The 17,537-nt window shown below is 46.7% G+C and overlaps 1 protein-coding gene across 3 annotated transcripts in view; it reads right to left on the bottom strand.

Annotated features, from left to right (window-relative positions):
• Window positions 1-17,537, bottom strand: part of ARMH4 (armadillo like helical domain containing 4) — a 57,497-nt gene that overhangs the window by 28,441 nt on the left and 11,519 nt on the right. For all 3 annotated transcript variants that reach the window (XM_038139261.1, XM_038139262.1, XM_038139260.1), the window contains exon 5: window positions 8,225-8,479. In XM_038139261.1, coding sequence (XP_037995189.1) covers window positions 8,225-8,479 — 255 coding nt within the window. The remainder of the gene's footprint in view (window positions 1-8,224; window positions 8,480-17,537) is intronic.

The raw sequence follows: 17,537 nt of genomic DNA, 5'->3' as shown, positions 1-17,537 counted from the left end.
CCCCTACTGAGCTGTGTACTAGAGTCTTCTGTTGAGTTTTTGGGGGTTTTTTGTTAGGGTTGGAATTAAATGTGTGAGATGGTATTTCTTGTTTGGATTTAGATGTTTGTTAGTTCTTACCTTTATTACAGTTTCACAAACGGTGAGTTCTACAGCACTTCACTCTAACAAACTAAAAATTGAGCTGTATCTTTCTCTTTAAAAGGCTTTTCAAGGATAAACTGTCCAATTAAGAAAAGACACTTAAATTCTTTTACTTTTAACTCAATAAATAATTACTTGTGGCCCTCAATGTGGACTTTATCTAATTACACAAAACTAGCCAAACCCATGGAGAAGAAGGTGAAGAAGAAGAACCAGCCTCCACCCTAAAACCTCCATCTTGTTTTATATTTATTACTGTATTTTAAAACCAAAAACTCTAAGTTTTCAACTCTGTGATATCACACACTTCTTTTCAAACTCCACACCCCCAATCCCAGTTCTATCATTCCATTTTGGAAGCTTCTCCACGGCCTCAGGTCAATGCAGTGTTCTCTTGGGGGTCGGTGCCTGTCAGCACAGAAAGCCTGAAATTCTCAGTAACCAGGGCTCCAACAGTCTTCCACAGGAAGCTGCTGAATCCTCCTTGCAGGTATTTCAGGGAATTTTTGCCGGGCAGGGTAGTGGGGATTAGGGCAGGCAGGATTGGCAGCAGCCCTCAGACTTGGATTCATCCATCAGAGACTTTCCCCAGTCACTGGGACCTCACACCAACCATGTCAGCCATGGTGACCAGAATTCCCTCCCTCCTCCCACAGCCTGGCAGATGATTTCTCCGTGCCAACTCTCTCTGTGGGGATTTTTGAAGGAATTTTGAATGAGTTAGAGACGTTGGGACCTCTGAGCTTTTAGATGATGAGATTTATTTTATCTTCTACACAGGCAGGAAGGGTGAGCTCAGCTCACATCTTCACTGCATGGCTCAGAAGGTCACAAGACCCTTAGTTACAAGACCTTTTAAGGATTTATTGACCAATGAAACACTGCCAACAAGGATATTTATGTTTTTGACCAATCCTTAAATATTTCATCTTATGGACTCATGCTACAGTGTGAGCTTTCTTAGCCAGTCATGACACACAAACCTACAGTGCTGCATTCTAAACTCCTTGTTGACCTTTGCAACTACTTTTCTTTTTTCTATATCTTAAACCCTAAAACACAAAACTTTCCTCTTCTTAACATGTTTCTGCTTTTAACTATAAATCCACCTTCTTGCTTCTAGCACCTAAGTTTGGAAGCCTTTTTCAAGGTCTCTGATCAAATCCTGGGTTTAATTCTAAGCTTTGGCTTAACAGGCCCAAAGTTCTGAGAGTTCCCTGCATTTCAGATTCCAGCCCTCTCCAAACTGAAGGAAAAGAAGCAGAAATGCTGTGGATGGACAGGATCTCTTCCCTGCTCCCTGCAGTAGCCAGTAACTTCACTTTAATACATTGTCTGGTGGGGTTCCATCTTCTCTGTGGGCAGGCAGAGCCAAAATTGAGAAAATGCCTCTAAATCCTCCCCCAGCCCCTGGAGGCAGCACTTAAAGGCTGGTAACAAATGGGCTTAGTCTTCCTCTGACACAGGCTTAACTGGATGCATAAACATTGTGGAAGGGCTGGTGTTTCAAAGTAACATATCCAAGGATGTTTTAGTGCTGCTGCTTCCCCACACACTCCAACAAAAATGTCAGGGTAAAATATCAGCCTGATTACTGTGAGCAGCAGCTTTGTGTCACCAGTTTCTGCTAGCAGAGCTGGGAATCACCAAGACACCCTCCAATCTTCTGATTTACTCCTAGGATCACGGGACTGTTTACTTTGTTTGAAAAACCCCTCAAAGATCAAGACCAACCATTTCCTCAGCACTGCCAAGCCACCACTAACCCATGTCCCCAAGAACCACATCCATACAGCTTTTCAATCCCTCCAGGGATGGGACTCAACCACTTCCCTCATCTCTCTCCCCTTCCCTTAGCCTTGAGGACAAGAGCTGAGGTGCTTCCAAGGGGAAGGACGTGGCTCCAGCTCATCAGGGGCTCACGCTCCATGGCTGGAATCTCCTCATCCCAGCTCACAGGGCAGACACGCTGCTCCTGTCTTCCCTTTGAAACACACTGGCCTCATTCACAGCAGTCTTGGGCTGGATGGAAAAAGGGAAGAGCACCAAAGGGTGATAAGTCAGGACCACAGGGTCAGAACTTTCCAAGGTTTGTGTCTCCTGGAAGGTCCCACTGACCAAGATCCCAGCAGAGGGCCACGCAGGTTGGAGAAAGCAGGAATATTAGAGAGACACACTCCCTACAACACCTTGGAATTAGATCTGATGAGGAGCAAAAGCCATCTCAGATGTGAATTGTCCCCTCCTGGGAGCTGCTCTGTTGTTGTAACAGCAAATGTCACCCCAAGCTGGCAGAGAGGATCATCACTGCTCACAGAGAACAGGAAGAATTCCCTTGGACAAGACAAACCTGATTAAATATGAGTCTGCTCCAGGACTAAGATGCAGCCATGAACAATCTCTTAGGTAAAAAAGAAGCAATTCCAAAGGGAGTGCACATCCCTCACAAGCGACAGAAACCTGAGTTAGGCACAGATTGATGGTGGGAGCTTCACTGCTGCTCGGGAGAGGGAAGGGGAAATAGCAAGGAACTTATGGAACCGTATAAATTATTTGGAACACCCAGAAAGACAGGAAGAATAATCATCTCTGTTCCTGAGACTGCTCATTTCTGTCTGCAGCCATCTGGAACCCAGACCCTGCGTGGCCACAAAACTCCCATAAATACCTGTGATGGGGCAAGGCCACAGAGGGCAGGACTGCTGCAGGCAGCCGCACTTGCAACAAGTGGGGAAGGAAAACGTGCTGGTTACTCTCCTCATCCTGGCTCCTGCCAGTCTCTCCCAGCTGGGATTCCTCTGGGCTGTTAGGATGGTGACTCTCTGAGGGTCCATTCCAGGGAGAAATGCAGGTGTGCACATCCTGCCTCCAGAAGGGAAAGGCAATGCCCAAGCACTAATTTAATTCCTCCCCTTCAAATCCCCACTCTGCAAAGGCTCCCTCGTGAAACCAGAGGGGTCACTGGGCCTCTCTGTGGTTTTCTCACCACCTTTAAAACACAGATGAGCCTTCCCAGGGTGATTAAGGAGATAAATGCATTAAAGATTAAAAGGCACTCCAATGTTCCAATGCCACGAGCTGTAAGAGTACTTAAAATAGATCCATTTGGGGCAGCAATTAAAGAACATATTACTAATTTCTGAGTCTCAGCTCCTGCCTTCCTAATGCTGGTTATTTTTGCCCATAAAAGCATTAATCCTATCTTCCTGTAAAAATGACATTTTGAACATTCATCATCTTCCACTACTGTCCTTCTGCTCCTCTGCCTCCCCATCATTAACCAGAGGCATCTGTTATATGGTTTATGCAGTGTAATTTGTGACCACAGATCTGCAACACAATGAGAGCTATTTTCTCTGTAAGTAGCTGCTCAGAGCTGCAAATATTTTTTATCCATTATATATATAAAAAAATAAAAATTCACATTCCAGAAGTGTGTTTATTATGTAAGTGCCTTGTCATTACCTGAGAGAGTTATACAACCTTCCATTATACTAAGAACTAATGTCCTACCCACAGAAGTACATGAAACACAGACATGGTTTCTATTTTGGAAACTACGTGTTGAGAATTATATTGTCACACTTCATAACTTCTTCCTAAATTGCTGTTTGTTTTGTTTTTTTTGTTTAATCTCTAAATCCTGTCCACAGGGATGGTCCAAACTCCCCAGTGTACAATTCCTCCATGGGAAGATGGAAATAAAAAACAAATGCTGTGGAACCAGGCACTTCTCACAAGCTACAACCCTTCAATGTGGTATTGCCACGAACAGGGGGATGCAAAGAACACCCCAGTGGGTCAGCTAAAGAAAGGCAAACCTGGACAAAAATTAATGTAGGTTAAAACAGAGAATAAAAAATAGCACCTAGCATACACACAAGCCACCACAGAGAGTTAATTCAGATGTAATATGGAACTGCAGGTTGATGAAGACAAAGGTGCAAAGCCAAGTTAGCAAACGTAGAAAAATTACATCAAGTGGACCCTAAATGGAGAAAGGCTAAAAGACCAACTCCATACATTTCAAATGCGCAAAGCAAACTACTGCAGGCCCCAATGGGGTAAAATTAAAGGCTTGGTAAATTGCCCTAGGTCTCCTGCTGTTAGCTGCTGAGGATAGCAGGAGTTATTCACCTTGGGATGTGGAGGGCAGGCAGCACTAAGGCATCAGGAAATAGCTTGGAAGGCGGAGGCCGTTCTCCTCTTGGCTCATTCTTGTTAAATGAAGAATTCTCAGAGAACTGAGAGGAAAAAACACTCTTGAGTACTGGGAGAAGAAGCCACCACCAACAGAAGCAGAGGGGTTTGATCTCCTTGGAGCTGCACAGCAAAGACCACCTGCTCTAAGTGCGTGAGGAATAACTAAAGGACCATAAACTGCTCACCAGGTTGGAACCCACCTCAGCCAACTGCAGTTCTCCTGGTTATCCATCACAAAAGAGGGAGCAGGGGAAGATCAGGTATTTTATTTATTCCCTGAAAATTCAAGTTATCCATCTGGTCTTTGTGCTCCTCTGATGCTCTCCAGGTGTTCAGTGTTTGCCTACCACACACCACCTACACACAAACCAAGAAGCAAGTATAGAGACAGCAAAGCCAGCTCACAGAGAATGAAGAGAGGTCCAGAAGTGCTGCTCTGTCCTTCACTGGCAACCTTGACACCAAACCAGATCCCAAATCATATTCAGACCTTGCCTCCCCAGAGCTGCAGAGTGCCAGGATGGCTTTTGGAGGGTCAAATTCTATTTTATAAATGCACAGATTTTCTCATTTTCTGCTTTACTCTTTGTCTATATATTGCTGGTTAGAGAGCCAGTTGATGGGCTGTAAAACTGTCAGTCTCATTACTGGCACTAATAAATGGCTTTTGCTCAGCTGGAGTTAATGTGGGACCATCTGACTGCCCAGAACTGACATTTTTAATGATTCCGTTCCTCCAGTGCCTTCTCATTGACCACTACAAAAATCCAAACTGTCTCTTGCTCTGCCAAGCTGTTTTGTGGATCAAGTTCCTTGTTCTCCAGGGATTTGCAGTTGTATCAGCCATCAGAACAAGCAGACTCAGTAATAACTGGCCTGAGAACAGCTATTCCAACACTTCATGGCTCTTCTGCACTACAGATCATAGCATTAAATGTCAAATTTCTGAAGGCTAGAGGACAGAAGCATCCCCAGAAGGAAGACACGTGTGCCAAGTGCTTTAAAAATGGAAAATGCCAGCTGTAAAAGTTTGGTGCTTGGATGTTGTCCCCTCACCCTGTTCTCTGTTGGGTGCTGTCACCTTCCTTCAGGTCTCCCTTTCCAATGCTGTATCTCAGGTGAAACAGAACAACTTCCCCTTCCAAACCCTGCTTAATTTACACAATAAGGGAAATTCTTCACATCTCAGGGCTATTTAGGGGAGGAATAGACACACAGAGCTCTTCTGGGGATGTCCAGCAGTTACAAAGCAGTCCCCAAATTAAAAGAACTGGATCTTCAAAGATGAAAATCACCTGGAGAAAAAGGGTTTCAAAGAAAAATAGACCCTCCAGCAGATCTAAAGCTTAACAAGTCTTTTACAGTGAGTCTGGTCTCCCCAGGTGCTCCAGCAGAACAGTGGGAGCAGCTCCTCCAGCTTCCTGCCAGGTTTTGGGGGGATTTCTTCTGTTCTTAACAACCCACTTTGTGCTGACACAAGCTGTGTGCTTTTCCCACCTTTCCTGTTCTCCCAAACCCGCTCCATCAAGAAGCACATGGCCAGGACCAGGTATGGATACAGAGGTGGCCTGATGTGTGCCCATTATCCAGAGCTGGGAAGCAGGGCAGGAATTCTCACCTGGCACAAGCTGGAGAGGGCAAGGCTACACCCCTGCAGAAGCAGCTCCCACTCCTCACTCACTCCCAGGAAATCGGCTCTCTCACCCCCTGGGTTCAGCTCCTTCCATGCTTTAGGTTATCAGTGTGAGCTGATGCAAGCCCTTGGCTTTCACAGAATCACAGGATCATGCAATGGCTTGGGTTGGAAGGGGTCTCAAAGATCATTTAGCTCCAATCTCCTCACCTAGTTCCATTGTCTTTGTGCCTCTAAAGCACAAATAATTTCCCTTTCTCTTAGGAGTGCTGTTGAGCAGCAGCACACTGCAGATGGGGAAGGAGCCGTGTCACAGGGCCACTGAGGTCATCTAGACAGGAAAGGAATAAATGGCTCTTTACATAAGTGTCCTGCTGGATTCAAAGGGGTGAGTCACAAGCAGAGAGGCTGATCCCACTGCATCCCCTCTTTTTTTTTGCCAGCACAGCACTGCACAAAAGTCACACCTAACTCCTAAAAATGAACTCCGCTCAGCCACAGCCCCATCCTCTCCCTCATGGGTGTTGTACTGGCTGCAGCAGCCTAAAAACAAAAGGCAATCCCAACCACTTGGATCTGGTGACTTCCAGAGAAGACCAAAATCCTCCTCTGCCCAGTCCTGCAGGTGCTCAGAGCCATCACTCTGATGCTGACCCAGCTCACACTTCACAGGGGCTCCTCCAGTGTGCATGGAAGTCAATAAAACATAAGGTGGGGTGAATAATCCTGCCTTTTACCACCTAGTCTGTTTATTCCTTGTCTGAAGCTTCTGGAAAGATGCCCTTTCAGGGGTCAGAGGAACAGCAGCAGCCCCTGGTCACTGCTTTCTCACCTGCCTGCTGTACCAGATATGATCTCCTGCCCTGAGCCTCTTCCTCCAGCAGCTGGAAATGCAGCTGTGACTCCAGTCCAGACCTGCACAAACCATGAGCTGGGTCTGACACAGAACCTCCTCTGTAATCCCAAAGTTCATGGCAAACATTGTCACATACGACAGCAGCACCCACCTCTAGCACCCAGCTTGCCAAATACAACCAGAAACCCTTAAGGACTCGAATTACAACCCCTGGGGGGACAGCAGGACATGTGAGACAGCCCTGACACAGCCACCACCCAAGAGTGTTTTTCAAGCAGGATTTAGTGTGACAGGGGGGGATCAGTCCTGCTGCAAACTCAATCTCTCCTTCAAAGGCCAGCCCTCCCACAGAGGTCTGGAAATCAAGCCTCCCACACAGTTCTTGAAAGACAATCTTTGATTCAATTAAGGAAGCCAACATCGCTAAAGCAGGCTGGAAACAACATCACAGAGGAGAACCTCCAGGTAAAATCTGAATTATGCTTTCAGGGGAAGTGATAGAAATCACATAGGTGTATGTGAAAGACAACATATAAAAGACTTTGAGTTTCTTTTATTTGATGGGCTTCTCAGAACAGCTAACTCTAATAGTCACTCATAAAGACCTTCTGTCTAGATGTGGTTCAGCTCCCACAAATTCCCTGAAATGTTCCCACTGCATTTGACAGGGCTTGGCTTGGGAATTGAGTATGCTGGGAAATTATTCCAGAGCCTTTGCCAAGCTGGACAAGTTCCTTTCTCAGATCTCCCTTGTCCCTGACCTGCATCACAAGGACTTCACACGTACAAACACTGACTGCCAGGTGGAGAAAGTCAGGCCAGGCATTAAACACAGGGCCTGCAGGTACAGCAGGAATAAATTATATAAAGCTTTATAGAGGCTTTGCAGGTTTGTCTCCACACTGCCAGCACAGCTTCCCAAGGCTGGACCATAAATGGACCTCTTAAAATGTCAGGAAAGTGGAACTCAGACAAATGCTGCTGAAGTAGCAAACAGGCTGATGAGCAAATACCCAACTCCTCTGTGCCCACAGGACAAATATCCCTGCACCAACCCATCTTGGGCAAAGGGAACCAAAATTTGCCCAGGAATCTCACCTGAGAAGTTGTTTTTTTTGTCTAACCTTGGAGCAAGACAACACTAAGCTCTGGGAATGAATGAGCAGGATTGGAATATCCATATTTTCCCCAAAATTACAAGTCAGGTCACACTGCCTGGGACACATCCCAGTTTCACCAGTTGTCGCTGGTGAACTGGGACTCCTCAAGAATGAACCTGCTCTGTGTTTAGCTTGAGAGGCAGCCCATGGCTGGCATGAGGAACTGCCCTGTGCAGAGTGAAGAGCAGGAGAGGTGAAGGGTAAAGGAAGAAGGGTTTTTTCTCTTACCCAGACCCTGGTTCTGCTGCTCCCACTCAATGGTGTCAGGAACCTGGTAGGACACCCCAGCCAGCTGTGCCACAGGGTTTTCCAGGCCAGCCAGGGGCTCCTGGGAGGTCTCTCCTGGAAGTGTGAAGCCTGGCAGATCCGTGTCGCCCTCCATGCTTTCATCCATCAGATCTATGTCTTTGTCCTCCTCATCTTCCTCTTCCTCCTCTTCTTCCTCCTCCTCCTCCTCTTCATCCTCTTCCTCTTCCTCACCCTCTGGCCAGGGAGACAGAAAAGAAATGTCAGGGAACATCTCACCGGGCAGAAGGTTCACAGATCTCTGTAGGTGAGCTCCAGGCTGAGCTCCTCCAGAGGCAGAGCAGCTGCAGGAACTTGTGCCTGTTCTCTGGCAGGAAAAACACCCACAGGGGCTCCTCTGGAGCAGCTCATCACCACTGCAACTTGCTGGGGAACAAGGAGATGTCATCTCAGACTCTCAAATTAGTGGGAAATACAGTAATTTTTTGCTTCCCAGCAGCAGGGTGCAAACAAGGCTGTGCATGTGTACCAGCACCTGGGCATCTGTAACTGCAGAGCTCCCTGCCTAACTCAGCACAGCTCAAGGGAGAGCTCTTCCCCTGGTTTCCAGCCTTGGAGGCAGCAGTGAGTTGTTTCTGTTTGACTCTGATTAGTCTTTCCCAGCTCTGGAAAGCTTTCAAGACCAGGTTGCTGCAGGCCCCATCTCACCTGGCATTGGCAAGTGCTGGAAGGAAGGCAGCATGGCCAACAGTTCACAGGAGAGCTGATAAATGTGACTCGGAGGAAATTCCTGTGAATTCAGTGCAAGGTCTCCCTGCCCATGGAAGGGGGGGATTGAAACAAGATGATCTTTAAGGTCCCTTTCAACCAAAACCATTCTGTGATTCCATGAGTTCTCCACTACAGCAGATACCCATTTATTCCAAAACTGTCTGCACTGTTAACATATGGAAAAATAAATATTGATATTGCTGTGGTCTTCAGGGTAGGTAGGACTTGGTGAAGGGAAGGAGGGATCTTGACTCCATTTCAGAAGGCTGGTTTATTATATTATGATATATATTACATTAAAAAAGACCACACTATAACTATACTACAAAGAACAGAAAGAAAGATTCATCAAAAGACAAGACAAAAATAGAAAGGAATGAATAACAAAGTTCTGTGATTCCCAGAGAGTCCAAGAGCTGCTGCTTTCTTGATTGGTCAGCAAGTAGAAACATCTCACTTCGACTAATCAAGAAAGCACCTGCTGCATTCCACAGCAGCAGATAACAAATTGTTTACACTTGAAGCTGAGACCCTTCAGCTTCTCAAGAGAAGAAAATCCTAGCAAAGGGATTTTCACAAAATATCACAACCACATATTTAAGCCAGTATTTCATCACTAAAATGGCAACACAGGAACCACTGTGCTGGATCAAACCAAAGGGGTTTTTCCTATTTTTTTCTTATTTCCAACCACATCTGGCTGCAGATGCTGAAGGAAGTCTAGAGCAGGGCCTTCCCACAGTTTCTTTTCCCAAGTTATAACTACCAAAGTCTCAGGGACATCCTATGCCAGAATTAGCATTGGAGCTATTTAATAGCTACTGAAGGAGCCACCCACCAGGGAAAGATAATATCTGGAACAATGGCATGCTTTGAATTTCTCACAGTTCCTTTTTCAAGGCTGAGAATTGAAACACAGTATTTATGCACTTTCATCTAATTTACACCAACTCTGCTCAGCCCTGTAGAAAAATTCCCTCCTGGTGGAGTTAGCCTGGGAGAGCCCATCACCCTGCATCCAGGCTTTGAAAACTAACACTCCAGCCAAACCACCCTTCGTTAACCAAATCCTTTATTTATTATATTTGTTACCCAAATATCCATTTATTTCTGCTGTAGTTGTACCTCCTATAGGTTGGTGGCAATCCAACCCGGATTAAATGGCCTCCAAAGACTGGGATCTCATATGAGATGGGAATATGAGAAATCAGGGCCTGTTATAAACCCACTGATCCACTGGGCTGTGCCACGGCCTCTCCCTCCCCTGTAATTCAAGGATTTGCTTCCAAGCACTGCATGTTTTCCTCAGCTCACCAGACAAGACAATCTCAGTCCTGCCCCTGTGTTCCATACAAATGAGCTGCTGCTGGGATTTAGCTGCATCACCCTGCTAGAGCCTGGCTTTTGGTACCTGGAAAGATCATTCCTGCCACACAGAGCGTGTCATGGAGCTCCCAGAGATGTAGCTAGCCCCTTAAATTCCCATTGCATTTTATAGGCAGTTTCTGTATCGTAATGTGCCCATTTAGAAGCAAGATCAGAATTTTCTCTGTCAAAATGCACGTTTTCATACAAAACACCCAACTGTGAAGCTGAGAGTGGCACCTGGAGAGTGCTCCCTGCAAAGACAAGTGAATGTGGGTCTTTTCCCTCTGCTGAGAGCAACACAGCTATCAACAATCCCAAAACTTACCAGCAGACACCCTGAACAGCCAGAAAACCAGAGAACATGAACATGAACAGAGCTTTTCCCGAGACTGGGTGGGAAAACCAGCCAAGAGAGAACAGGCATCGGATTTTTATCTCTGAAAAACTGCTCTGGGACAAGGGTTTTAGAAGCTGCTTGTGATTTTTAGCAATCCAAGTGACACACACCTGCCAGGATGGAGGGCTGAAGCCACAGATAGCCATCTCCCTGTCTCCAAAACCTGCAGGCAGCCAAGCTGAACACCCAAATTGAAAGTGCTGAGACCACTTATCACATCTGATGATCACCAAGCTTCATCAATCAGCAGGCAGGCACAGCAGAAAGCTGGGAATAATGAGATCCTTGTAGCACAGCCCCCTGTGAGGGGGGAAGGAAAAGGCTCTGAGCTTGTTCCTTTCTCCTGTCTGGCTCATTCCTGCATCTGAAATCAGCTTTTTAAGCCCCATCCTGAAATGCCAGCAGCTTGCCTAGCTGCAAGGTGCAGTGCAGAGCACCACTTGGTGGTGACAAGGAGGAAGCTGCACTTCCAAAAAAGAAAAAAAACAAAACCCACAAACTTCCCAAGTGTGGGATTTCAGCAGAGGGGGCAGGCTGGGCAGTGCCATGAGCTGGGAAATGGAAGGGAGCAGCACACAGCTGAAGCTCAAGCTGGAGGTTTGTGCTTCACACAAAAGCCTTCTACAAAAGTCACATTTTTCCCCTCCTAAACTGGCACCTTTTGGCCCTCAAAAGGCCTCAGCAACAGATTGAAAGAAAACGATTGGGAAAGACTGAAGGTAGCAAGGAGTGAAAGTGCAAAGCCCAGCAGACTGAGAAGCCATCCAGAGGTTCAGACGCAGCTCAAAGTGAAGGATTTTTGTGTGACAGGGAATGGTTCAGGTTTGAAAAGCCCTCTGAGCTGACTGAGTCCAACTGTTAATCCTGTACCAAGCCCCAGGTGCCACATCCACACATCTTTTAAGCATCTCCAGGGATGGGGACTGGGCAGTTTGGTACAATGCCTGCCCATCCTTTTATTCAAGATATTTTCCCTAATATCCAACCTAACCCGCCCCTGCTGCAGCTTGAAGCTGTTTCTCCCTGTCCTCTCATTTGTTACCTGGGGAAGCTGTAGGGGAGCCCCAAGGACACAAGTTTGAGATAAAATAACACATTTTAAGCAGAGTTTTTTGGGGGTTCCAGCTTTATTTATTGAAACAGGCACCAGTGGTCTTCATCACGGGACTCTGAATGGATCCATTAGTGACTCAGCTGAGATCCAGAGGATGGGATTTGCTTTTTCAGGGGGCCAAAAGCACCTTGAGCTTGCTCCAAAAGTGAGGCTTTGCACCCCAAAACTACACATCCACAATGGTTTCTGTGGCTCAGGCAGGAGAAATGAGACCACCTCACACCTCCCTCGTGAGGCACTTCCCTGACCCAGTAGGAACCCACAACCTGTGGAATCTGAAGCAAACAGCAGCATCCAGCAGGTAAAAGCCTCAAAATCAATTTTTGGGGGTGTGTGATGGCTTGGAAGAAGCTGGAGCTGAAGCCACTGTGCTCATAACCTTGCTGAAGGCAATGGAGCTACAGCAGGCTTGCAGCTGAAGAAACCTTCACTGAAGAATGATGTTTCTATATTTAGATATTTTCCATTAATGTTTGCAAACACTTGGATTGCTCAGGAGAGCCAGGAAAGCATCATTCTGTCAGGTTGAGCACACAGCAGAAAGATCTTGCTGTGCCCTGATGCTCTCAGAGGAAGGTGACAGATTCACTCAGAGGCACAAAGTGAATTCCAAGTGCGACAAAAAAAAACCCAAAACCAAAAAAACAAAAAAAAAACCCAAAAAAACCCCCAAAAAACCAAAAAAAAAACCAACAAAACAAAAAAAACCACAAAACACCAAAAACCCCCAAAACAAAACCCCCCAAAAAACTACAAAAACCCCAAATAAATGTAAAAAAAAACCAAAACAAGGAAAAAAAAAAAGAAAACAAAACAAAAAAACCCACAAACTAGAAGGGAAAGAAGCTGCAGGACAAAACCTGGAGTTGTCATTTGCTCTGTCCTTTCCCTGCCCAGCCTCCCTCACACCAAAGTCAGTGGATGAAGATGTGCAAATGGTGCCACAGAGGATTGTTGTGATCCTTGCCAGCTGAAGCAGTGTTTTTGTGGTGTTCAGTGCTGCAGGGTGACCCCTGTGTGCTAATACCAACATGCAGACATGCAAATAATGCTGTGCAAATAACAACAGGATCAGGGATGGGGGGCAGGGGGGGTTTGTGGCTCCCAGCTCTGGCATTAAGGAGCCTCTGCCAAGTGTTTTCTCCCCCTGAGGTTCACTTGCTGCACTGCTTTTGCAATCCCAGCTGATTGTCAAGGCAGGGAGGCCTTTCTAGGACAATTCTTTTATTATTAATGTGTTGCCTTCATGTGATCAGTCAATGTCACCATCCAACAGCCCCGAAATGCAGCCAAGAGCCTGTGCCAGCCTGGAAGGAGCTGCTGGGAAGGTGCACAGGCTCTCACCAAGCAGCGCTCCTGTGCTGGGCCATGGTGGGGCAACAACCCAGGCACAGAAATTCTGCCAAAAATCAGAGTAAAACCCCCCTGGGATGAGCTCTGCAAGCCCAGTCACCTGCACTGCAAAGCCACCCAAGAGCTTTGCAGGTTGTGGTGTTGTTGGTGCTCTGGGAAAAAAAAAAAAAACAAAACCAAACAATCTTTTGGGAAGTTTCAGCATCTGGGCAAATGCACAGAGACAAGGAAAGGATGTTGGGAGGAAACCTGGTGGGTCACACAAAGAAGGGTGACATAATCCCACCCATAGAAGAGATTTACACAGCACAGAATCATTCAGGCTGGAAAAGCTCTCAAATCATCAAGTCCAACATTCCCCCAGCACTGCCGAGGCCACCCCTAACCCCTGTCCCCAAGTGCCACATCCACACACCTCTTAAATCCCTCCAGGGCTGCTGACTCCACCACCACCCTTCCAGTGATTAAATTTTGCCCTAATACCCAATCTAAATCTTCCCTGGTGGAACTTAAGGTTGTTTTCTCTTGTCCAAATTCAAGGATTTCCTCCTAAAACAAAACCAAACTGTATCTCCAGCAGCATTCACCTCAGAATTGCTCTCACACTGAGCCAGGCTAGAGACTCAGTTTAGCAACACAAGACTATTTTAAAGGGGAAAAAAAGACCCAGAATGCTGCAGAAAACACTGCATGTACTGTAACAAGTTTGCTCCCTGGCTTGCTGCAGAACAGCTCTTCTGCCCCTGGCTGTACAGGTGTTGGAGCAATCAGTACAAAAATCAAGACAAGAAAGTGGTGATTTATCAAGTGAGGGCAGTCAAACCAGTCCAGATTTAATGACTGTGACCTGTGAGTGGACAGGACAGAAGAAGACAGATGAAGGCAGATAAAGTGTTTACAACATCTCTTAACAAAATGCTTCCCCAGGAAAAGGGCTGTGGGCATAGGACTTTTTTTATTTTTTCCAGACCACAAAAAAAAAAAAACCTAAACAACAACAACAAAAAAAAGAAAGAATAAACCCCCAAGAAAACACCAGGAGAGACAATAATTCCATTTCCATTGGAAAAGGCTGTTGGTGTTTTCTTCCAGAAGCATTCAATACAACCCCACTGCCTAGGAACAGAACAACCAGCAGGCCAAGAGGTAAGAAAACATTTAATTTCAGCTTTATTTTCTAGACAAACCCAGCCTGGACCATCACAGATGATGCATACTGGGGAGCAATATTGGGCCACAGTCTCCAGGTTTTAACTCAGCTCCTGTGAGAATTGAGAGGAGCCAAAGAGAACACAACTGAGTCCACTCAGCTCACTTCTAGTCTGAGCTCCTGCTTCTTCTCCATCCTGATCCCCCTCCTCCTGCAGCACCCCAAAATCTCCCAAAAAAGCCCCATGAGCAACACTCTGGCACCTGCTGAGGAGCCCCAGCCACGAGCAGCTCCAGCAGAACAGTTCCCTGCAGAGCCCTGCTGCCACAGCCCTGCTGATCTGCACCCACCTCCCTGAGCCACGAGGGCAAAGTGCTTAATCCTCAGATTAAAACCAACAGAAACTCATTAAAAACTTTCACTCACACAGCCCAGTTATGTTTCCATAAGAGCAGCTGTGGGGGTTTATCTGCTGTTTTCCTTCAAGCTTGGAGATAAGCATGGGAAAGCTACAACACTGAAGTGATAGTTAGGTGAACTTTCTTGGTTTTTTGGAAAAATCTAAACATCTAATACAGTTCAAAATGCAAACAAAGCCTGCTCAGAACAGGAACCAAGGCGGGTCAGACTAAGAAATCTCTGCTGGAGGCAGAACACCACAAAGAACAGAGAGCTTGGAGAAGGGAAGGCTCCAGGGACCCTTCCAGTGCCTCAAGGTGGTCCCAGAGAGCTGGAGAGGGAATTTGGACCAGTCCATGACAGGACAAGAGGGATGGCTTCAACCTGACAGAGGGCAGGGTTAGATTGGAGATTAGGAAGGAATTCTTGCCCATGAGTGGAGTGAGGCTGTACAGCAAAACTGGGCACATCTGCATCAAACACTTCCAGAAGAGAAAGGAGGAAAGAAAAAAAAAAAAAGTTGGGTTTTATACAAAAAATTGTCGCTTTTTTCACCATTTTCTGCTACAAAGAAAAAAGGAGAGATGAGCCAGCACCTGCTGTGAAGAAGATAGAGGTCAACACAGAGCAGTTCCCATTTCAGTGGGAGCAATAAACAAGAAGCAAGAGAGAAGCGTGCACCAAAACCATTTAATAATTCATTCTGCACGTGCTTTAAGTCTTCTGCTCCTTGCCAATTTAGCTGATAGCCAGAGAGCTGGTGAGGAACTGTAATATCAGGCTAGTTAACCATGCTGGGTTAAGTGCCTGTTTTATTTACACCTCCACATCCTAATTTAAAATTTTAACAGAGTTGTAGAGATTTAATGAGGCAGATCTTAGTCCATACAGTCAAGGTCCAAATAACAATCCCCTTCAGAGCCTTAATTTCGGGGAAAAATACCCTTCACATAAGAAAAAAAAAGAGAAGGTCCCTTGTACTGTGCCACAGCTCAGAAGAAAAATGGGGAACTGAAGCATCTTTTATAAATTGATGTAAATGGCTACAAGTTCTGAAGTATTCAAGAGGAATTTCTTCACAGAAAGGGTGATTAAACATTGGAAGGGGCTGCCCAGGGAGGTGGTGGAGCCGTCGTGGCTGGAGGTGTTTAAGAAAAGACTGGATGTAGTCTGGTTGACACAGAGGTGTTTGGTCAAAAGTTGGACTCACTCCTGAAGGTTTTTTCCAACCTAAGCTGTGCTGTGGTACACAAAATAATTCACAGCAGGCTGCAAATGCACACGAAACTCCAAATTCTGCCAGCTGAGAGCCATCTTAATTAACTGGGAACACTCCACACTCAAGAGCTACTTGGTTAAAGCCTCCTCCTCTGGAGCCACTGGTTTTAAGTTGCCATTTTCAGAGCTATTGGCTGCTCCTGACACCACACAACAGCACAGCAGCTCCTGCTTTAATCACAGCTCTGAGCACCCTCCACAGCCAGCAGCTCTCCTGACCCCTGAACTGTGTGAGCAGCTCACTCCCAGCAGGAGATCAGAAGGAATTCTTCCCTGGGAGGGTGATGAGGCCCTGGCACAGGGTGCCCAGAGGAGCTGTGGCTGCTCCTGAATCTCTGGAAGTGTCCAAGGCCAGGTTGGATGAGGCTTGGAGCACCCTGGGGTAGTGGAAGGTGTCCCTGCCATGGGATGGGTTGGGATGAGAAGGGCTTTGAGGTCACTTCCATCCCAACCCACTCTGTGGTGCCACGATTCTCTGCTGTCCAGGCAGGGTGGTGGCACACAAGAGAACCAAATCTTGAGTTTGCAGGGCCAGATACAGACTCACCCTCACCCACAGTGACAGGACCGGAGTCTGGGGTGCTCTGTCAGCAGATTCCAGCTGAAAGCTGCACGGATTTTGCAGAAGCTGGAGCATGGCACGTGTCCTGCCACCTCAGAAAGTCCCACCTGCCAAACGCTGCCACGCTGGGGACGCGCAGCCACCTCTGCCAATACCATGGCAGGTGTTACAGCACAGGAATCAAGCTGAAAAGCAATGTGGTTTCTTTCCAAAGAGTCACTTTTTGAAGGGTGTTGGGAGGCTCCCACAGTGATCCTAAGCCAGCTGAGCCAGTAGCTCTTTGTACCCAGAAGCCCTACAGGGAAAGCTGCAGTGCTCAGCTTGCTAGAGAGACATACAAATTCCAGGCACAGAGACAAAATACATAATCAATTCCCCCAGACAAGCAAGCCTTATCCTCTGCTGTGTCCTGTCCCCATATCCTGTAATCCCTTTATAGGATTTCTCTGACTAGGAAGGGCAAAGTAGAACCAAGCTCACCAAGGAGTCATGGCAAGAGGAAATTTGTTACCCAGCTCATCCCTCCAGAGTCCACCAGAGAGGAGGATAAGCTCATCTAGACATATTTTCATTTTGCCCGTGCAATTTGATTTTTAAAACAGTTTTGCATCCAAGCCAGGCAGGTGAATAGACAGATGCAATTAAGCACAGGCAGTTTGGCACAGATGGTCCCCAAGAAACAGAGGGAGCTGAGCAGCAGGGGTTTCTATTTAATGATGAGCCAGGCCTTCAGTGAGGCAAGTCAGCAGGACCCCCCTGAAGGCAGCAGAGCTCACTCAGCTCCCTGCACTCCTTCCAACAGTGAGACCCTCCCCAAAGGGCCAAGATCCCTCAAGAGGCACCCAATCATGTGCCTGCAACAGCATCCCCCAAAAACCTGAGTGTCCTGGGCTGGGGCTCCAT

Source organism: Motacilla alba, chromosome 5 (genome assembly GCF_015832195.1).
Source record: "Motacilla alba alba isolate MOTALB_02 chromosome 5, Motacilla_alba_V1.0_pri, whole genome shotgun sequence".
NCBI lineage: Eukaryota > Metazoa > Chordata > Aves > Passeriformes > Motacillidae > Motacilla > Motacilla alba.
This window is presented reverse-complemented; position numbering and strand designations above follow the sequence as displayed.